The sequence below is a fragment of the Sceloporus occidentalis genome, unplaced genomic scaffold, assembly GCF_023333645.1.
Source record: "Sceloporus occidentalis isolate IW3139 unplaced genomic scaffold, rSceOcc1.0.p SCAF_5, whole genome shotgun sequence".
NCBI lineage: Eukaryota > Metazoa > Chordata > Lepidosauria > Squamata > Phrynosomatidae > Sceloporus > Sceloporus occidentalis.
Window position 1 is genome coordinate 145,801,164 of NW_028316985.1, and position 23,874 is coordinate 145,825,037.

The following is a 23,874-nucleotide window of genomic DNA, read 5'->3' on the forward strand; positions in this document are numbered from 1 at the left end:
CATTACTGTCAGAAATACATCTAGTGACAAATTCTGAATGTTTAACAGTGGTGGGAGAGTTTGGAACAAAACTTTCGCCTTTAAAGATAGTTGGGGGAGACCTTTATTATCTGTGTTTTTACTGAATCAGTCTTTAGGGGTACCATTTCTCAATATTTGCTGGCATGTCTGAATTAAGGCTTATAGTAATGTAACAACTGTTCTAGGAATCATTTATATTTAGGCTGCTATCCTTAGCCTAAATACTTCTCCCAAAAATCATTGAAATTCAGAACTTTGGAAAGTTGGGTTTTTGGACTCCAACTCCCAGGTTCCCCCAGCCAGCCTGGACAAAGCGATGGCTCTCCCATGGTCATGGTCCTGTTATAAAATGGTATGTGATATTAAGTTGAAATGCATGGCATGGTAAAATTAAAAGCTCTTTCACTCATGCCCAACAGTAGCTGTTTGATTCAATATCATTGTTGTGCTATCAAAAGTGACACTTACTACCCCCAAAATAGTTACAGCACCTTGGATGGTTCATTTAAAGTTTGTACCAAAATCTGGAGCAGATTTGCTGCCCAGTTTACATGAAAGCCAGCAGCCATCAGACAAATAAACTGATCTAATGTAGGTTTCTATGGGACCAATACTGGGACATTTACAGCACCATGCTGAAGGGCTTTTTTATTTTCCCAATTATTTTATCTGGTGCATGACTTTTTCATTAATATAATTTGGTATCATAATGCTGTATCATTTATTTCTGTTCAGTTGTATGGTACTTTTAAGGATTTCATATTGCTGTCATCGGCCATAGAAAATAGGTTAGTGAGCAACATGGAAATATAGTAAAATAAATAAATTAGAATTACAGGCCTAAAAACACAGAGGGTAAGCCTCACTGAATGTGATGGGACTTACTTTTGATTAAAACTGTATGGGATTGTTCACTAAAGAAATCATCATCATCATCAACAACAAGCAACAATCGTTATTAAAAAAATGAATTCAGAATTGAAAGTGTTCTGTTTCATTGGTCTGTGTATAGTTTGTCTACATCTGTCAAAATACTTGTAAACCAATTAGTCTTTTGTTATTGTTTAGGTTTGGGGATACTTCCTTGCAAGAAAGTGTTAACCAGGATAGTTTGGAACTGCTAAAAGAGTACTACAGTTTACTCACAGAAAAGATGCCTCCTGATTGTAAGTATTTAAAAAAATGTTTTCACATATTCTGTCTGTAAAGATATTTCCATTCATTAGTGAACAGAAGATTCTCAGTGTAAATCTAATGGTTGGTCTGTTTATTTTGTATTAAATTGCAAATGCTTGCCCCAGCCATTCTCCCAAATCCTCTTCACTTGACCTAAAATTTCACACTGATAATTCAGTGGGAATTGGCTCAAGGCTTAGATGAAATAATATTGAAATGATGTTTTCATAGATGTGCTGTTAGGCTAATTATGGAATTATCTCCTACAGTTTGTCCTCAAGTGTTGTGATTATACTAATTAACATGATTATAGTACTGAATGTCTCTGTTTCATCAGACTTGTCCTGGTGAGTCTTATTAGTGGCCTGGGCAATTTGTGTTCTGCTTCAAAGTCCTAATACCGCATTTCTAATATAGATGTTACCCAAAGGATTCTTGGGTCTTCTTCAAAGTTATTCATTCTTTTGTTAGAGATATTTTGCAAGAGAAAGTACACAATGCTCTTTTTTCATAACTTTGTCCTGCCCTTTTTCCTTCATTTTATTTTGAGGTAATTTTGTTTCTTCTCAGAGCCTGGAAATAGTGGCCATGTTTCCTAAGAAGTTCTGGGGATGATAGTCCAAATAGTGACTTTTCCATGCTCTGTTTCTTTTTAGAATTCTTCAAGGTGGGATGGTTTCCAAGAGTTCATTCTCAGGAGGGGCCAGACTAAACTTGAGGTCATCTGATAATCAATATAACTCCCCTGTGCTTAGGACCTGACACAGCACAATCTTCAAGAGTCTTAATGGAGCCATTAACTCACTGTCACATATGCTTAGAGCATTCTCTTCTTGATTTTGGTTCTTAAATACAATTGAATTTGGGGCGGGGGGGGACTTTTGTGTGAGAGGTATGTTGATGCTCTATAAGGAACGTAACATCAGGACACTGAAACTATTTTACAACATAAAAATATCTCATCTCTTGTAATGTGTAAAATATTATTAGATCCTGAAATAACTCAGCATTTGAATATTAATCCACCAGTAATATTTTCAAAGCAGTTCTGAATAACCAGTTTTTCAGGGCCCAAAAACTGATTTATTTTCAACTGGCCTTTTAAGCTGGTGGAATGTGCAACTACCATACATCAGTATGCAAAGGCATCTCGTAGCACCTTTGAGACTATCTGAAAGAAAGAAGCTGGTAGCCTGAATTTTCATAGACTTGACTCTACTTTTTTGAATGCATAAAAACTCAAGCTACCAGCTTCTTTCTTTCAGTTAGTGTTAAAGATGCTACGAGATCCTTTTGCATACTGATTTTTCCACACTAACATGGCTATGCCTTTGAATTCTAACATGTCAGGAATGTTGTTTTTTCAGACAGAAAAGCACATCCACACAATTTGGAAATTATTTTATATTAGCAGTATAGAAGTTTACTGCATTTAGCTATTTAAAACTTCTGCAGAAAGAAAGCTAATTTAAAAACAAGATTATTCTGAGTTGTTGATTTTGGTTTGTTTAGATCTTTAACAACATAACATACTTTTAAATAGAAGGCATATATTTTATTTCTGCTCATTTATGTTGTACTGTTGGTTTTGTTCATTTTTTACCATACTTCTCTTGCTATTTTTATCTATGATTTTCAGTGTTGTTGCTTTTTCCTTTGCTTTTCTTTTACTAGTATTTGATGTAAATTCTATTCTGAATGTGTGTGTGGTTGTTGTTGTTTTGTTTTGTTTTGTTTTTGCTATGTTTCTGTTTTTTAATATGTCTTGGAAGGTTCAGCTAGAGACCAACCAAGAAGTTGTTAAGCTAGAAAGATAAACAGAAACAATTTACACTGGGCCCTTGGTATTCTCTGGGGTTTGGTTCCAGGACCTACTGTTGATAACAAAATCTGTGAAAGATCAAGACCCATTAAATACAATGACATATACAATTATGTCCCTTATGTAAAATGCAAAATTAAGGTTTACTTTTTGGAACTATTTTTTTTGGCGGGGGTGATTTTCGACATGTAGATGGTTGAATCCATGGGTAATGAATCCATGGATATGGAGGGCCAACTGTAATCCATTTTGTCACCTGAAGTTGCCTGGTTTCATTTTAATGTCCTTAGGACTAACATGGAGGATAAAGATCTTGAGGATTTTCCCCCAGTAACAGCCTCCTGAATACAGATAGTAAAGTCAGTCCCTGGGTATATTTGAATGGAACTCTTTTTCAGTTCTTGACTACAACAGTCAATATAGTATTAAAGAATTACAAAGTTTTCTATAATGTTCCTCCTCATGCTTGGATTGATGACATAAGGTTCAAGGAGCCATACAAGCTTTCTACCAGAGCTTGGCCAAGTTACTTTTTGGACCACACTCAGAATTTTCTGGCTAGATGGAGAAACCTGTTTGTGGTCCTGATAGTAACTGATAGGTACAAAACCTGTTTGCCACACATGAAGAAATAAATTATAGGTAGTGTAGCTTATCTATTGTAATAAACAAGTGTTTCTGTGTGAGTTATTAAAAAGAACAATGCTGTTCTTTTCTATAGTTATGTGTGTGCGCGCACACACAATCTCTCTGTCTTTCATTTCTCATTGGTGCTTTGGTTTTTGTGCAGTAATGCAAAGCACAGCAAGCGGATTAGGTAATAGATAAATGGAAGAGGTCATGAAATGTTTCCTGTTTCCATTTAAATTATACTTACTGAGGATGCTATGTACTTCAGAAGAAAGCTCATAGATAACAGTGCCTGCATTATTAAGCCCAAACGCATTTGGTCAATCATTAAATGATAGTATTGCTATATTTGATGAAAATCCTCATGCATTCGAAATGATGCTTTTAGCTGCTGGAGCTTTTCTTTAGTGAGGAAATCTCTGATTCAGCATAACATTTCTTACTAACTGCTTCCTTCTCCTTTTCAGGCCTACCGCATTTTCAGGAACAGAATGACCTAAAGCGATTACTAGAAAATCTCCAACAAAATATTCAGGCTAAAAAGAGAAAGAATGTAGAAATCATGTGGCTGGCTGCAACGGTAAAAAGGCTTATTTGAAAGAAATTCCTCTCATTTTGTTCTGTTTTGTTAACATTAATGTTGAGCATTAAATATTTGATGCCAGTAACTACCTACATCTAGGATTTTCTGGACTAGCCTCACCTTAGTTCCCTTATTCTGCAAGTACCCACATTTACAGAATCCCAAGAGCTTCATTTAAGCTACATTTAAATTTTTCCATCCATTTTATTCAAAGGTTCTTCACTGTTCTTCACAAGCCACTATTCTGATTTCTTCATTTATATTCCTTAGGAGAGTTCCTGTTTCAAATTTCAGCTCTCAGAATCTGGTATTAGTGGCCAGAATCTGGGATTTTGGTAGTTAGTGGCCTGAATCTTAATGATAAGTCTCAACAAGAATAGATATACAGTTGGCCCTCCACATCTGTGGCTTTCACTTTTGTGGCAGTGATTATTCACAGATTATTTTGATGTGTGTTAAACATGGGTTTGCTTTTTTTTTGGGGGGGGGGGTGGAGTTATTCATGGTTTCACCACTTTCACAAAGATCCTGCTCTCCTAACCCCAGTGAATGTGGAGGGCTGGATGTATTAAATTGATTATTGAATGGTAATTCAACAGACAAGAAAATCTCATTGATTCACTGAGTCTACTCTACTGTGGACAAATAATAGAATTCAGTTCTGCATCTCAAAAAGTAACTTTTCTGAGCATTTCTAATTCTTGATGTGGCCAGGGCCAGTATACAAGGCTTGACCAATATTAGGAACCCCTTTAGAATAGATTGCTGTATGTAATGAACATCCTACACTTTATTGAAAATATTATTTATTTATTTATATAGCACTGTAGATTTGCACAGCGCTGTACATAAAAACAATAAATATAAAAGAGTAAACCTGCCTATGGCGTACATATTTTGCTATTTTGTGAAATTTATGGGCTTTGCATACTTGCATAGAGGGAACAGAGTTTCCTTTCAATTTACTCTCCAGTAGTGATGTCTATTACCAGAAAGAAGATTTGGGCTAAAGATTGGGAAGACCTTCCAGACAGTACAAGTTATTTGACAGTAGAACAGGTTACTTTGGAAAGTGGTGCACTGTCCTCCATTGTAGGTTGTGTTGCAGAGGAGCTTGTTATGGATGCAGATTTCCCACATACGCAAGGATGATGTGACCCTTTTGGTGCCTTCCCACACTAAAATTCTGATTAAGAAAAGTTTTCTCAGACGACAGTATAGATACATTTCCTATGGATGCAGAGCTATGTTGATCATATCTTTCCTGTGGCTCTAATGCATCTCTTACACAGTATTACATTTGAGTTTGAGAAATAAAAACTAAATTCTATAATTTGGAAAAGGAAGATTTAGTCCTCATGGTATTTGAAACTGTAAAAGCATTGCTTCTTGAAGAATTAGGAATAAGAGTAGACTTTGTTGCAGGCTCCCTGTATATTGAACAGTTCTCTGTCTCTTGTGTGTACTGTCTACGTTTATGCATCTCCTCCCCATTGCATTTAGTGCTTAACAAATTCTTAAAATTCCAATAGATCCACCAATGAAATACAAATTGTATTCTCAGAATGATGTGTACATAATTTATTCTGAGCACACAGTTTCAGAGTTTCATTTTCTTTGGTAAATCATTTTGAGTTTTGGCTCAAGAAGAGCTGTAGCTCAGGAAATACCATTTAAAGAAGCTAGGTGTAAGGCAGGAATTCAAAATATGATTAACAGCTTAGACTAGATCATAATGGAATTATGGCCTCCCATACTGCCTCGCCCAGCATTCCTCACCAATGGCTATACTGGTTGAATTTTCTGGGACTTGCAATTCAACATGCACCAGCTGCACAGTCCCTAACCCTAGCATGGATTGGCAGCGTAGTAATGGCGGCGTCCCATGTACACAGGCGTCACCAATGCGACGTAAGTGCCGTGCAGCATCCGCACAGCACCGCGTGTTGCTTACGTCACAAATGTGCTGTAAAAAGAACCTGCAGCTTCCCTCCAGAGGAAAATAGGCTGCCAGCAGGCTTTGGGGCGGTCTGTACCATACCTAAGTTTTAGTTGTGTTATATATTACTATGTACGAATGAACATGAGTTTTTAACAGTGAACACCATATGGTCTCTTCATTCTGCTTTATAAATTCATATTTAAGGACAACCAAACTTTTAATCATTCAGCATGATTCTGCTTTTGTTTTCATAAAATCTGACAAGCCTTTGGCACAGTGGAAGACATAATTGCTTGGTTGGTTGTTTTCATGAATTTGAAACCATCGACACATACAATTATACATTTATGCAATTAACATTCTTTGATTGGGTAATTAAGGATGTAGGGTTTTTTTTCTGATAAAGGATTCACAAATCACCTATGTGTAAGTTAATTACTTTTCTGTTCTCAGTAATTTAAATTGTGATAGCATCACATTGCAGTACCAAATATACACAAAAATATTCCTATGTCTATTGCATAAAATTGTATGTACCTCTGAAAATCTGAAAATTGATTTTGATCTTGAGTTTATAACTAGGTCTGTTAGAAATTATGATTGCCTACCAAGGTCACTGATTGGCCATAAAAACAGCAGCTTGGCCTTGGACAAATTCCACTCTATCTCAGAGGAAGCCAATGGCAAGCCCCCTCTGAACAAATCCTGTAATAGATTCAAGTTAGGATTAATGAAAGTTGGAAACTACTTGAAGGCACATATCAACAACAAACCAGGAAAGTTTGATATGCTATAGTGAATGCATAACTTCCCAAATAATTTGTGCATTAAGCAGGTTTATATTTGCTGTTCTTGTTAACTGTTCCCAAGTCTATCCCAACTTATGGCAACCCTGCAGACAAGACATCTCCAATATTCCCTGTCCTCAAATGCTGCTTGGATCCGACTGGATTAGGCCCGTGGCCTGTCTGATCAAGTCTAACCATCCATGTGGTCTTCCTTTCTTTCTACTGCCCTTTATCTTTCCTATCATTATTGTCTCTTCCAGTGATTCATGCCTTCTCATGATGTCACCAAAGTACAGCAGCCTCAATCTGGTCATCTTGGCTTCCAGTGAGAGTTCAGACTTGATTTGTTCTAGAACCCATTTGTTTGTCTTCTTAGTTGTCCACAGTATCCTCAGCACTCTTCTCCAGCCCCATATCTCAAATGAATTGATTTTCTTTCTGTCAGCTTTCTTCACCGTCCACCTCTCACATCCATACATGGTGATGGGAAATACAATGACTTGGACTATCCTCACTTTAATGTTCTGAATTATATATTGGCATTTTAGGATCTTACCTAGTTCTTTCCTAGCTGCCCTTACCAGTCTTAGTCCTATATTTACTGGGGCAAAATCCCCAAACCCGACTCTTCAAGTAAAAATTTCCAACCTAAAAAGGATAAATTATTTATTTTATTAATGTATGCAAAGTATTTGTTTATAACTCTCAGCCCACCAGAGATCGTCAGGCAATGCTCATTGGGTAAAATGATTCTTTAACTACAGTGGACCCTTGTTATACTCTGGGGTTTGGTTCCAAGATCTCCCGTGGATAACAAAATCTGTGGATGCTCAAGTCCCATTAAATATAATGACATAGCAAAATGGTGTCCCTTATAAAAAATGAAAAACCAGGGTTTGATATTTGAAATTTATACTTTTTTTGAACATTTTCAAACCGTAGATGCTTGAATCCGTGTATAAAAAAATCCATGTATAAGAAGGGCCCACTGTACACATTAAAACAAATTTAAAAAACCACTATTTGAGAAGTGATTAAAGCAATCCCAATATCCAAGTCTAAAACTGTTTAACCAAATACCACATAGAACAATGCAGGCATGACTGTCTACTGGAACCTCAAGGGGATGGAAGCACCCCGATTTCCTTTGTGGTGGAATTCCACAACCAGGAATCAATTAAGATTATGAAATGTAAATTTTATTTTTTCTGAAATCTGTATAGCTGTATATTTTCCTTTGTGTAATCATTATATAAGGATTCAGATGAGAGTGGGCTGGGGAGGGGGGAGCATGCAGGGAATAAGCTACATTGAACTATTCATATTTAAGGATATTTCTAAGCAAATGGATGCGGAAAGTAATTTGCTTTCCCCCTGCAAAAAGGCAAAATTAATAAAAACCTGTCTGTGAGAGTTTCCCCTCCCACTTAAAGTTCTGCAGACCCTGCAGGGAGAAGTTAAAGGCCACACCTGCATCCAACATGTGAGACATAGTGACAAGAGCTGTTGATTTCCTAACATTTTCAAAATTAATTCAATACTTCATGGATAAATGGTTCTATAAATTATGCCTGACTGTTATTTTTTCCCTTTTTATTCCATGACTCAATATGTGCAACTTGAGAAAGTATGAGGATGTTTTCCCAGGTTGTCTAGCAACACAGGAAAAAACACTGTGCAAAACACTTTCAAAAAGGAAGTGCACACACATTTAGAAGCAAGAGGGGAGAAGGGTAATAAGGTCACCAAATTTGGGCTGGGGGTGTTATGTACCATCTCTTACACTTTCTTGCATTTTATGTGCTTAATGTTACAAAGTGACTTTCATTCTCCAAAGTGGGCTAGTACTGAATTTCTTTCCATTTTCCTCAAATAATCCATTTTTGTGGGTTTTTTCATGACATCAATATTTCCACACATTATTAAATCTTGGATTTTGTAACCATTCAAGGATCAGTCCCCTGCCTGATTAAGCAGAGCTTAGAAGCCCTGTTTTAAAATTAAAACAGCCAGAATAATCCCACCAATGTGGCCTGCAGTCAGGAATTCTGGAAGTTGATTTTTCCCACTGTGTCAGGGACTAGCACAATATTTGTGCCCATTGGCCACAACTGTTTCTTTATTTCCTGAAAACTAGCCTAAAATGGTTTGTGAAGCAGCACCAGTTCACAGACCGCTCATTTGAGTAGCACTAAATTATGAGGACTTTGCAGAGAGTTAACTCTAATATTCTCTTTGCAGAGAATAAACTCCAATTCCTATGGCTTGTCTCCTATCTTACAAGCCAGTTCTATAATCAAGTGAATGGTGTCAGCACAACTTGTGCTATAGTGCAGGCTGGAGCAGAAACATTTAGCACTTGGGACTCTTTCATACAGTGCAATTATAGTACTTGGATTCCAGTTTAATTGCCATAGCTGCATCCTGTGGAATCAGGATATTTTGTTGAGAGGACTCTAAAAGTCTTTAGCAGAGAATTATAAATATGTTATGAAACTATAAATCCCAAGTTTTCATAGAATGGTGTCTTGGCATTTCAAGTAATATCATAGTATATTATGTATAGTGTGGGAGGAAATTGTAGGCAAAAATGGTACCGTGTCTACCACAAATTGTCAGTGGGTAGAGAGAAGACAAACAAATCACAGCCATAGCATATTTATTTATTTATTTAGCATATTTATACCCCAGTCTTCCACTACAAAGGTTCTCCTTTCTGCTGATGCCAGTGTAAGCTTATGTAACAAAAAGGTGTAGTAAGGCAGGGTGAGTCCAACGTATTTTACTGATGGAGACAAAGAAGTCCCCTTCCATTCCATCTTCAGAAACCAACTGGATTGACAGTGGACACTGGTATTGAGACAGGGAAGAGGCTAACTTAAAAAGCACAAAGCAGGCTGCCTACGGCTGCATCTACACTGCAGAATTAATACTTCAACTGCCATGTCTCAGTACTATAGCATTCTGGAATTAGTTGTTTTGTGAGCTGTTTAGCCTTTTCTGTCAGAAAGCTCTGGTACCACAGCAAACTACAAATTCCAGGATTCCATAGAATGCAGTCATGATGTTATAAATAAATCTCAATTTAATAATTAAAACCACAGAAACCCTAGGAACTTGGGGCCTCCTCTCACAAAGCCACAGGTCCCTCGACAAAACCAGGAATTTGGCAGAGGACCCAGAAGGTTGAAAAATTCCAAAGTTTATGCTTAAAACCAGCAAAGAACAACAATGTCCTCAGTGGATTTCAAAGTTCCAAAGACTGAGGCCCAGAACAAGACAAGATGGCCTAATTTTATAGTCAATTACACAAAGAAACTCTCCATCACATCTCATTGGCTAATTACAGTTTAAACATACAGAATTCTTACAATCAAGACAGAGATATATGCATACATTAAAAACTGCATTTTCACTCTTCACCCCTCCTTCAGGAATTCAGAAGCTTTCAGTAACCTTCCTTTTGAACATCAACAATGTCTCCTTATCTTGAATTGTGTATGTTATGTCTTGCTCTGCTGGTGCCAGCTTATTACAGGTCAAAATGCACTCTCTATTACTTTGCTCTAGTTTTTCTAGCTTCCAAGCCTCAATTTAAAAACTATCTCTCTGGCTAACAAAGGAGACTCCATTTTTCTATAGCTTTTTATTATAACAGAAAAATGCTGCCACTATAATGACAGACCTCTATGGACTCTTATCACATGGGAGGCAAGTGTCATGAAAATGTGATTAAAACATGGTAATAGCGCAATTGGGGAGAAGATTATCACACCCAAAGACATGTCTATTACAGTTTACACACTGGACACAAATGGGAGAAGCATGCAGGAGTGTGATAATCTTCCCCCAGATCATGCTATTAGCACATTTTAATCACATTTTCATGACACTTGCCTCTGGTGTGATAGGATCCACAGTTAAATCAGTATAAAACTGCATTAATTCTGCAGCGTGGCAGCAGCCTAACACACTACTTTCTCCTCCAACACAGCCTTTTCCTTTCTGCCTCTTCACTCTGCCTAGCCCTGTCATAAGGGCAGGCTGAAGGCAGCTTTGAGAGGAAAGTGAAGCACATATTCCCCGTGACAAGTTGAATGCAAAATTGCTAACTTTATTCTGGCCTGTGACCAAAATAAATCAAAATAAATAATTCATTCAAATATTATTGATAATTCAATAATACAAAAGAAAATCAAAGAAACTACCAACATACAACTAATTGCAACACACATACACAATAGGAACTAGACACCAAAAAGTAAACGGAAATAAATGTAAAGAAAAAGAAACAAATAAACTAACAAGCTTGACCAAATGAGAATACCTAACATGCCATCACCCAAAAAAACCATCCCGTCCCCTATCTTACCCCAGTGAATTTCAGCACTTTCCATTACTTCTCTATAATTGTTAGCAAACTTTCCTATTCTTGGGGGGGGGGGGGGGGGAATGATATTTAAGCATCAAATCCAATAATTGTTCTTAACTCCTTGTCTTTTTTTTTTTTTTTTTAAAGATAATCTAGAAAGGATTGCCAAATTCTCACATACCCTTGAGTCAAGTTTTCTTTTATCAGATTAGTCCATTTAGATGATGTAGCAACATCTATTAGTTTTTCTACCCACTCTTCAACATTTGGAATTTCCTTCTGCTTCCTGTATTTCACATATAATAATGTTGCAGCTGTAATCATATAACAAATTAATGTCCTTTTCTCTCTTACTGATTTTTCTCCATAGTCAAATCATATTTAAAAGAAACAGTTCAGATCTAGATATTATGTCTGTTTCCAAAATCATATATATCCTCCCTATTTTTAAAAACCAATATTGTTTTGTCCTTCTGCAAGGCCACCATTGGTGATAAAAAAGATCTAATAAATTTATTGCATTTCAATCATTTGTTATTTGCATTTTTATATATTTTGATGAACTTATGCAGGTAAGGTACCATCATCATCTTAAAGTAATTTTCTTTGAGGTCATAATAACAGGTTAATTTAATAAATGCTAGCTTGCTTAAGCTTTAATTAGTAAGAACAATCCAGAATAAATTCTGGATTGTTCTCACTAAACTAAGGTTTAAACAAGTCACCATTTCCCACATTTCAGTATTGCAGGGAATTGTGATTTAACAGTAAAAGCAAAACCTTTTAATGTCCTTGTAGTAATAAAGGAGAAGGAGAAAGGGGTAATGCACATTTAAGGTCCATGTGGAGTCATTCACCATGTCTGCACTGGACTCGAGGTTTTCAGCTTCAGTATATGCTGTCTGAATACAAGGGCTTTCTGTAATTTTATGTCCCTTTCAATGGGCAGCTAAGCTGAAGATGCAAAGTAAGCAATACTGTTGGTAGCACAAATCTGAAAATTCAGAGGGCTGGCTTCTCATTTTATCTAATAGTCTAAAAAGTGCTCCTCCTCTTACCCATTTCTTATAGCAATGGTCATATACTAAGTATGCAAATCCAACAATATGGAAATACAGCTATCCCTCCATATCCATGGATTCTTTATCCACAAATTCAACCATCCACAGTTTATAAATATTTTTAAAATATATAAATTTGAAAAAGCAATCTTTGATTTTGCCATTTTATACTGTATAAAGGACACCATTTTACTATGCCATTGTATTTAATGGGACTTGACCATCCATGGATTTTGGTATACACAGAGGATCCTGGAACCAAACCCCAACGGATACCAAGGGCCACTGTATTGGGTAAAATTAAGACAGCCAGTTTATTTTTCAACTATTGAGGACATTTGCAGTCACATAACTGATGAAATCCTGTGAAATTGGGTTGTTTGTACATTGGAAACATTGCAGTGCATTCCATAATGCTGGATTTGGAATTGTTCCAAGCAACGCAAATGTTGCTGGAAGTTGTAGTATTTGTAGCTATAGTTCTTACCTTTGTTTTCTGTAACCAGATGATATTTCTGTTGTCCTAGGTTATTTATTGGTGATTGGCAGCATCAACAGCAACATTTTATTTCTACCCAGAGGGTGGTTTCTTTTTTAAAAATTCCCAGATATGTCATAATTCATACTAGGTTCTTGGCTGCTCCTCTTCCTTGCTGCTACAAGGAGGTGACTGGTAGCAGAGACATTATCCTGCTGTCTAATATATAGACATTGTCATTCCTCTGCTCTTGCAAACTGCACTGGGAGAAGAGGAAACCAATGTTGCCTCTCTTCTCCCTCTCTCCCTCCATGATAATTCCATAGCCATAGTAATAGCACCCCAGAGTTTTCTGGATTGCACTGGCTGTGAAAGAACACAGAGGAAGCAACAGCCTGCAATACCATCAAGAAATGAGGAGCTCTATTATGGGAGCTCTTAGCTTCTTTACATCAGCCTGGCGATAAAAATTGGCTTACTAAAACTATGTTGGCAGCAACTACCATTGTGCAATTGATATTTTCAAAAGATTTAGTTCTACTGGCTTTCTACAGGCCTCCAGGCCAAAAATCATTGTTCACTGGGGAATGGTTGTCCACAGGCTGGGTGACAGATTTCACAGGCTAAGTGACTGCTGCTTAGATAGAGACATTTTTCATGCCTTTTTATCCCTTTTTAATAGTAAAATCCAAAGTACATTTTATAACACTTTCCCCCTGTGTGTTGCATCTTCCTTATCCCTTTTCTGTTCTATTGCCAGAACCTTTATTCTTCAACATCTGTTCTGTCCAATTGTAGTCCCTTTGAAGTTTTATGTTTTAATTTAGTAACCTTAATCAGGAACCCTTTAATGATGCTGATTTGAACCTAAGTTTAAAATAGAAGCATAAACTTCAAAGGATATAAAACATAAGTGATGGTTAATGCAAGAGGTAGGGAAAAATGTAGTTACGTCACTATTGCTGTTGGTAGGGACATCTCATATGGCATGAATTACAATATAAAAATTAAAAGTGTTGGTAGGGAACAGAGTTTAACTGTCTTGAACAGCTTCTCTTCTCTAGGTTGCTTGAAATCTGTTGTCTTTTGATTCTCATAAACCTCCTGCTTGGAAGAATAATTCTGTATTTCATTTGCGAGATTCAGACATTTGCAAAACCATTATGGTCACCATAATGTAAGAACCACTGCTGAGCCACCAAAGGCCTTGGCAGTCCAGCATTTTCCTCCTTTCCCCAAAATAGCCAAGAAGATGCCTCTCTTGAGGAAACCCTATAGGCCGGACTTGAGGGCCATAGACCTCACACATTTCCCAATAACTTTTGTGGAAAATCATGTTCCCTCTGAACATTAAGGAAGGATACTGGCACTATAATTAGTAGCCATATTCTTTCATCCATGAATGCAATTACCTTTTAAAGTCACCTAAGCATTTAAAGGCATGTGATGGCAGCAACTGTGTGAGGGAGTGCTTCATTTTGTCTTTCCTAAATCTTCCACAAATCAGCTTCATGAAACCAAGAAGCTACAGGGGTCCACAGAGATGGACAAAACATCACACTTGGTGACACCTCATAGGATACGGGTTAAAATACTGATTTGCATCTCCCAGCCTTATATGTTCTGGTACTTTCAAGCTATTCTTCCAGACCTCACCTGCAATAAGAGATACATCATGACTCCTGATGCCTGTGACAGCTTGGGAGTCACACCTGTTTTCATACTTCCCTTTGAAAAAAACAAAGCCCTCGTGGGCCAGAAACAAGCCCAAGATGAACAAAATGCCCTAAAATGGCAAATTACCTCCCCTAGAGGTTTCGGGGGGGGGGGAGGGGGTATGATTTAGAATTTTGGAGCCAGGAGGGTTGATGGCAAATATAGTCTTCTGGGGCCCAGAACTGGGGATGAGGCTCCAACCTCTAGAAGTGCCCACCCCTTATTTAGGGTAATTTGAGGCACGTGAGTTTGGAAAGACAAAATTCAATGATAGTTATTACGGTTGGATTGGTTTTTATGCACTGAAACTGACAAATGTTGCAGCATTTTAATTCCTGGAGATGCTATTCTGTATGCTTATTCGTTAAAAAAAAGTAATGATGTCAACTTCTTAATCACATAATCATTATTGGTCTAGATGGATCTACTTTTATTTGGAAGTTATACTTCAAAAACATGAATAAAACTGCAAATAGTAAAGTTGAGAAGCAAAATATATGTTTTATGAGGCTACTACTGCTCAATATGGATGAAGGGAGGTGATCAGGAGATCAAACATCCTGGAGTATTGTGCTCAGCATAACAGACCTCAGTATGTCAGAATAACATTTTTATTTTTGGCTCTAAAATTGACAATAATTGTGCTAGGCAGGAACAGCAAAATATATTGTTTAATAAATTGGTTTCACTTGAGTAAGTACTTTGGATAAAATAATGCTTCATCCATTTTGAAAGCAATTTCTAGACTTGAAGAAATTCCTTCCTGTAGTCTGGAACAGTCACCATTGCACTGTCTTTCCACAATGGTGGGACTGTGTGCTCCCATGAGGCAAGAGACTATGATACTTAGTAGGGTGATTTTAAAAAAAAAAAAAACACTCTGAAAATACTCAGGAACAATATGTACAATTGTGACATTCTCTAATGTGTAAACTGAATAATACTTCTCATTTAAGGATGGCAATTACTCACTTGGTTTCACTGTGCATTATAGATTTGTCGCAAACTAAATGGAATCCGGTTCACCTGCTGTAAAAGTGCCAAAGATAGGACATCAATGTCAGTGACACTGGAACAGTGTTCAATTTTAAGAGATGAACATCAACTGCACAAAGACTTCTTTATCCGAGCTCTGGACTGTATGAGAAGGTATCTTCTTAACTTCTTTTTTGGGTTTCCCATTATTCAGATTGGAATATATGTATAACATATTTCAGACAAAATGCTCTGACTAAGGAAGCAGTTGAGTTTTGTCATGAGGAGGGCACTAGTAAATTAGCCTTTCATTATTAATAGAAACCGAGGTTCATATCTCAAGCTTTTCATGTAGCCCTTTGCCCTAAATATGCTAGATTCTCATTGAAATCTCTTTAAAACTGGTAAAAACCACTTAATTTTTAAAAACCTAATTTGTTTCACATGGTAGCTTCCCTTAGTTTCTTTAATGAAATATAAATAATATATACCAAACAGCTGAGACAAATGTTAACAGACATTTTTATTTACTACTTACCAGGTTTTTAAATAAATAAATAAATAACTTTGTACTTGTTTAATTATGCAAAGATTAAGTTGGAATTAATCAAGAATGTGTACTTAGGAGATGCAATATGTTTTTAATTATCTGCATTCAAATTAAATGAAAGCAAACCTGACCTCTAAAATTTATAATTTCCTTTGTTCAAAGAAACTGGTTTTACATATACTGTTAAGTAAGGCAAGTGCTGAAAAGGACTTGAGACTGAAAAATAAAAATTATGTATAATCGTTGGCTTACCATTTCTATAATTCTACACATTGTCATCATTTATAATGCATCTCTGCAGAGATAGCTAGTATTGTGTTCTGCAGCCCACTAGAAAACAGGAATGTCCAATAGTGTTTTCAGTCACTATATTAAAACAAAGATGTGTTTAGTTTTTGTTTGTTTGTTTGTTTATTGTAGAAGTTCATAACAATTGCTACTCCTAAATTCTTTGTAACATCATTTAAATAACTGAAGTCACTGAGAGGTTAAGTACCTGGCTTTTATAGCTCACAATATGCCCTTGAAAAATAGGTATAAACTGTCTGTTTTAACAATAATGTGAAAGCTAAAGTGGTAAATCAGCAGGACAGTTTATCTTGCTTCAAAATTACTAGGGTTGTTTCATGCTACATTTACACTTACATACATTTCATATATATCATGATCACCCATGAATCCTATCAGCTCTACAGCTTTTCAATCATGATGAATAGTGTGTATGTCAGATTTCACACTTGAATGTGCTTCTACTAATTATCAATTTATTTTCTATATTTAATTGTAATTTCTATTCATGCTCCTGCTGCTTTGGATTTCAGAATAAGCTTGCAGTCTTCTTCACAAATCTAACATAGCTAATCTTCGTTGTTGAATAAAAAGCATTCTACCTTTCATACCTTTCACATTTTATAATCTCTAAGTCAGCATAGTTCTAGATAATAAACCTATCCATACCAAGTGTTTGTGGAGGAATTCAGAGCATAAGAATGTAAATATTAGTTTCTTGCATCAGACACATAGCTGAGCTAACTCTTAATAGGCTCAGCTTTGGAAACCCATAAATAAAGGATGATAGCTATCAACAGAAATACAACTTCTTAATTCTGACTTCTGAAGACTAAGCCAAACACCTCCAGGGGACTCATAAGTAGTCATGGTGAGAATAGACTTTGGTTATTCTTTGCAGAAAATAGAAAGGAGACAAGCTCCATGTGCTACTAGATGGTCAGCTGTTGATTCTTTTGAAAAGCTCTGCACTTTTTGGCTAGTAAAGAGGCAGGCCTAAAAAAAACAACACTCTTCAAAGGCCTGAACCATTAAACATCAGCTAATGTTTAATAAACAGTTGACCATCTGTTAGTAGCATATGGATCATGTCCCCTTTCTGTTTTCTTACTATAATATACCTTCTACTATGGTTGTTCTTGGCCCACAAGATCTGTGAATACTTTTGAACCAAGTTCTAGTTAACTGTTATAACTAATAGTTGATAGGCATAGGCAGCATTTGGACCATTATGATACAGCTTAATAAGCCAGGCTCTGAATTTATTTTCATGAATTATGCCCCTTTGCTCCTTCCTCTGAAGCATGAGAAACAAAACCAGGAAGTTGCTAACTAACCAGAATACTATGGTTACCAACTTCAGAACAAGCCAAATGTTAAGCAACTTCAAGCAGTGATTTATTTAAATTGTATGCCACTTTTCCCCCAAGGCAGTTCCCAGACAGTCTCAGATTAAAAGAAAACCTTCCCAATAAAGGTTTATTGTATTAAAATCAGCACACAAAATAGTATAAAACAGTAGGGGGTGCAGACTGACACCCTAAGGAGGGGGGTGACACCAATGCTTCTCAAACATCTCCATTTTGGCAGTAATGGGCTGTAGCATTGCCTGTGTTTCTTTAAAATGCTGAAGAGATAGTGTGAATTGGTGATGTGTAGTGGGGGGGGGGGGAGGCCCCAGGTTGTGTTTTTAAAATAAAATTAAAAATTAAAAAAATAACAATTTAATCTTTTATTTTTTTAAAAAAACATTCTTTTAAAATTTTCTTTAAAAACTTCACATTTTACAAATTTTAACTTTAACCACATGAAACTGTATATAGTAAATACATTTAGGCTGTAATTTAAAGCTATGTTTTTAATGTTGGTATTTATTTATGTCACAGTTATTACCATTACATTCAGTGATATATGGTAATTATGATTTATGAGTAATGTTAATACAAAAAACATTACTAAGGATCCTCTATGGTGTGGTATAGGAAAAGGTCAAGGGAGAGTGACACCATGAGTTACTGCACCAGATGACACTAGCCTTAATGACACCTCTGGCAACACTTATGTCTTGATTAAAGACAAGATGAGGATGAAGGGGAAATTCTAGAAAGGAAAGAGAGGGCCCACAGCCTCTTGTTTGCTCTCAGAGTCTTATTTATTAATACTTAAAAAGTAGCCCATTGAAGTAAAGGAGATTGTTAGTCATGAGATTGGACCATGCCCTAAGCTTTTCAGGCTATCAGTCTTGCATTCAGGGTGGGGTGATGGTGAGGACATGATTCTAAAGTTGTCTTCTTTCAGCAGGTCATAGTTCAGACCAACCATATTCTGTTCAGGTTTTAGCATAACAATAAATTACAGTTAATAAAAACCCTGAGGAAACTCCAATCCTCCTTCTAAAAACAATGCTGGAACACATTGGTGAAATGCAGAAGTTGAAGAGCATTGCCATAAGGCTAAACCATAAAGTCCCTGCAGCCAGTTCTGCATAGCTACATTGCAATATCACAGAAGGAAAATGAAGGCAGTTGCTTTGACCCTGAGCAAGTAAACAATTTTGTTAATTTTTTAAATTAATATTTGTAAGCCACTCTGATAGCCGTTAGGGCTGAAGGGCGGGGTATAAATACCATATCTATCTATCTATCTATCTATCTATCTATCTATCTATCTTTTGGATAATCCTTCCACAAATCGCATAACTGTGCTCAACACTGCTGAAAAGGTCAGTGGAAAGTACGTTTGGTTCAGGTTGAGTCCTACTCTTAACCATGTTTAAGAGATAGTCAGCATTTGTGAAATTGTGGTGTTGTTCTTTACAAACTTGGATGAGGCACCAAAAAAGAAAAAAAAAAAGAAAGAAAGAAACATTTGACCACCTTTCTAACTGGTCTCTACATTTGTAGGCAAAGCTGATTGGCCCAAATCTAATTATTAGGCCACCTAGATACATTGGAACTTACATAAGCATTGATTTAGCAAGCTCCTGTTGAACCAGCAGATTTGCTGTAGTTTGAACTAATTATTAGATTAGGTTGCAGTATTCAAGGCTTTTTACAGAGATTGAATAAGTGTTGTTTTGAGACAGCAAGCTGTGAGGGTTTGATTGTTGGACTAGAACATTGAAAGGCCAGTGTTTGAATCCTCACTCAGCCTTGGAAACCATCTGAGTGACCTTGAATAGGTCACACACTCTCAACCTCCTAGAAAAAAGTAAAGGCAAACCCCCTCTGAATAAAATCTGCCAAGAAAATTCCACGATAGCTTCATTTTAGGGTCACCATAAGTCACAATTGACTCGGTGGTGCACAACTACTATGTTTGGAGTTTAGTCTAAAATTAATGGGGGTCTTACAGGACAGCCTATATGGTTTCTTCAGGAAAGTGTTATTTAAACGAGTATTAAATGAATTCTTCAAACGCCAGTCACAAAAGGCTCAGAGGCTCATTTTTTAGGATGGGAAAAGACAGGGGCATGGTTATTTTCTGCAGGTTGAGTTCTGGACAGCTGGTGATAACTTGACTAAATAGACTGTCAAACCTTCTCCTCATTCTGTAGTGATTTATTAGGAGGCGATCTCAACCCCTGGGAAACATAAATGCTGCAAAGTTGATCAGCTCTTGAAACTGATTTTTTTAAAAAAAATCTTTACATTGAGGCTATCTCCCAGTGTTCAACATTAAATGATAGTAACATGTGATACATACTGGTAGCTGAACTGTAAATGTCATTTTTCATTTGTAAAGTGGGACAGGACATTTTAAACACAGTAATATCTCCACTCTCAGCACCTTGGACAGCATCTTAGGTTACTTTGGAGTTCATCGTTATTAAAAAATTTCTCCTTAAAATGTGTTGAAGATGTTTAGATTACTGATCAAAGCTCTGTTGAGCTTATTATAAGATGTTTCATTCTGCTAAAAGGATCAATCATTGTAGGTATTTTTCACATTCTTAGAAAAGAGTAAGGTAATGGTTGTTAAAATCTGACGGTTGGTTGGCTGCTTGGTTTGGTTATTTGTTTGCTGTTTTTGCTGGAGCAGGGGGTTGAATAAGTTTCTGACTGAATGTCAGTACAATAAGATTTAAGTATGACATGTAGAGGAAGATTTTGAACCTCATCTTGCTGATGGTTGTGTCTGTGATTAAAATCTTAAACTTGTGGTTTCCAAACTTTTGTCCTCCAAATTTTTGTACTTCAGCTCCCAGAATTCCTGACTGTTGGCCAGCCAGTCTAGAGCTTTGGTGGTTGAAGTTCGAAACACCTGGAACACCAAAGTTTTGGAACAACTGCCTAAAATCTGATATTTGTTTGTGTTTGATGGTTGGTAAACAAGCCTTTTGCTAGTGTATACATTGTCAATAGTGGATGGACAATTTTGATGAATTTAATAATCTTACATAATATTTAGTGAAGAATTAAATTTTATTTTTTCTTCCATTTTACTTATTTGCTTCTAATTTTTAATTTTAAAAACCTTTAAAAAGCAAAAATTGCAACCTTCTAGTACTTGGTGAGCCTGAAATGTAGACCCTAGCCACTCAGCTGTTGCTGATACCTAATACTAAACTGCCTGCACTGTTGTTCCAAGTGCTAACTACAGAACTACCTATCCTACCCTTAAAATGCATACTTCTGGGCAATATATGTACAGATATTTATTTTTAAAAATATATTATCTTTGCCAGAGTGACATGTTCATAGCAATATTATCTGAGGACCAAGTTTGACTACTTCCCTTTTTATATACTTCAGAGATTGAATTGTTTTTATTACACATATCTGTATAGTGTTTCTTAAATACAGTATGTCTGTTTAATATTTTATACTCCAACTTGGTTGATTTTTTATTTATTTATTTATTTATTTATTTGATGTTGCATGGTTTTCATTCATTTGTCAGAATTTCTAACTTTCAAGAACAATAGGTTGACACAAAATTAGGGTGACAAAACATAAAGAAACCTAGTAACAGGTGGATATTACTTCTAATATGAGTAGTATTATGAATATGTCTTACTGGAGAGCATAACCATAAGAATACAGTTGGATCCACGTTCTGCTGGTGCACTTCCCAATTGCTTGTCCACTGTGCAAACAGGATGCTGAACTAGATAGATAGGCCTTTGAAGTAATCCAAGAGGAGTATTTTTGTATCTGTATACTGCATGAAAAGAAAGGAGTAAAGTTTCTTATACAAGCAAAACAGCAGCATTATTGTTTTGTAAGTTAATTCACTGTGACACTGGATGCTGCCTGCGAAAAGAAATAATTAATTAACTTTATTCAGTATGATAAAACCATACATTACCAAACATAAAACAACTGCTTTTCTAATTTAGAAGACGTTTAAGTGGTTATTCCAATATTCCACAGAAGCTATCCATCTCACTAACAAATCCTTCCCATTGCTAATTTCATTTTGTAGCCTAACATCCACATTAACTTATCCATCTCATTGACAATAGCTCTTTCCTAAACCAATCTAAAATATACTAGAATGCTAGTTTTTTGCTTAGCTGCAACTACCTAATTTTTTATCATTATACAACATATGATTCTTCAAAATTATTATCAGATAATCAATTTTAATTTGACACCATTCTTCTTTTAAAAAGAATGGCTATAACTTCTGAACATTTTAAACATAGAATCAGTGTCTACATGTGCAGAAAATCAGGATCAATAAGGTGGCATTTCAAATACTGTAACAACTTTGTAGAGGATAGGATATTATACTGTTTTGCTGAACAGGGTGAATGTTCAAATTGAATAATTCATCATGATCTGGTGATTCCCAGTTAGAACATTTTTATCAGAAACCTTTTTGTTTTTAAAGCCATAATCCTTTATGCTCATCGCTAAAACAAAATTTTGCATAATCTTTCTGACCCAGCAGGTGCTTATAAATCTTTGACAAAACTCTTAACTAGTAAAGTTAGTCTCAATGATCTTATTTTAATAAATCTGAAAATCTGAGGAAATGCCTAATCTATAGGCACTGGGTGCTGTTTAATGAGGTCAAACCATTTCTATTTGCTGTTTATTTAAACATTGTTTTAGCATGGAAAATAAGAATAGCATTAAAAAGCAAAGTGCAAAAATATAAAGCTCACTAAGAATAAAATATATGGCTAAAACAAATGTATCATACTTTTTGCTTTTGTTGGTTTTAAATAGTTATGAAACTGTAACTTTTGAGCTAGGAGGGTGGTTTGTTTGCTTGCTTGCTTGTTTGTTTGCTCATTTGTTTTTTGGTGCATATTACATTGTGAGAGGCCCACTAGGATAAGCAGGGCCTAACGTAACAAACCTGTTTGTTTAAAGCATTTAGCATCTTTGAGAATATGTTCCCATAATTGTATGATCTGTGTGCCAGTTCAGAAGCTGAAACAAACACGCACATTTTCAATAACAGACATTGTTAGAATTTTCTTCTTCTCAAAACTTGCCAATACTTTGGCAACTAAAGGAAACTAAGGTTGGAACCCCATCCCAATGGCAGGGAAGCATGCCCCACTGAATTCTGTGGTACTTAGCTTAAACTAGACAAGTATAGGATTATAGAATAAGACATTTCTATTCAAATTATTTCTTGGTGGGTAGGGAATAGAAGGTTATAGACTGAGTAAAACAATCAGCCCATAGTTAACCATGCAAAGCAATTGGGTGTGCTGTCCAACCAAAGATACATTTTGTAACAGTTCCCAAGCTCTCTGCCTGCACTAATTTTCTCAGCAGTCACTGGACAGAAAGCTCCCAGAGTGTACCTTCTCATGCATATTCTGTTATGGTCTAATTAATGTCCCAAATTGAAATTAGGAGAGAGTATTTCCTTACTGGAAACAATGGGGACATTCATTAACTTGGTACCCTCCTGTTAACTGTCAGTTCTGAGCATTCCATCTTTCCCAGTTCTCTCCAACACATACCATCTAGAGGACTGGCTGTTTTCATAAATTACTGTGAGACTGTAAATTGTCCTCCAAGGTGATAAATACTTCACCATTTTATTTATGAGGCTTATTTGTGTGGCTCAGGAGCATGGAATCAGCTTGCTGTTACTGTCATATAGGAACACAATTTGTACTAACATAGGAGCAACTGCAATACAGAAATAAATTAGCACAAAATAAGCCTGAAAATTTTTCAAGCTAAAGGAGAATCTAGTGCAGGAAACTCATTCTGTTTTAAGGGAATAGACTCTTTGAGGGTTAAGATGGTAAATGAGTATGATACCCTGTCCTTACCCACTGCTGAAGGACTGCAACGTAATGAAGTTTCATAATATTACTAAAGAACAAAAAACTGGAAAACATGTATTCTCAGTGGAAGAGGTAAAGGAAATGAAGTCCCACATGCTGTTGATGGTCCACAAACTATTATCTGAAAAGCCCAATGCATTTCAGCCTTGTCACAAATTGGCCTTCTTCAGGGGGTATTGTAAAATGAATAAATAAGCTTTCCCATTTT

At 36.2% G+C, this 23,874-nt stretch overlaps 1 protein-coding gene across 8 annotated transcripts in view; it reads left to right on the plus strand.

Moving 5' to 3' along the window:
- INPP4B (inositol polyphosphate-4-phosphatase type II B) overlaps positions 1-23,874 on the plus strand; it is a 339,484-nt gene that overhangs the window by 298,648 nt on the left and 16,962 nt on the right. For all 8 annotated transcript variants that reach the window (XM_089525748.1, XM_089525750.1, XM_089525752.1 and 5 more), the window contains 3 exons: positions 1,090-1,187; positions 4,117-4,229; positions 15,584-15,738. In XM_089525748.1, coding sequence (XP_089381874.1) covers positions 1,090-1,187; positions 4,117-4,229; positions 15,584-15,738 — 366 coding nt within the window. The remainder of the gene's footprint in view (positions 1-1,089; positions 1,188-4,116; positions 4,230-15,583; positions 15,739-23,874) is intronic.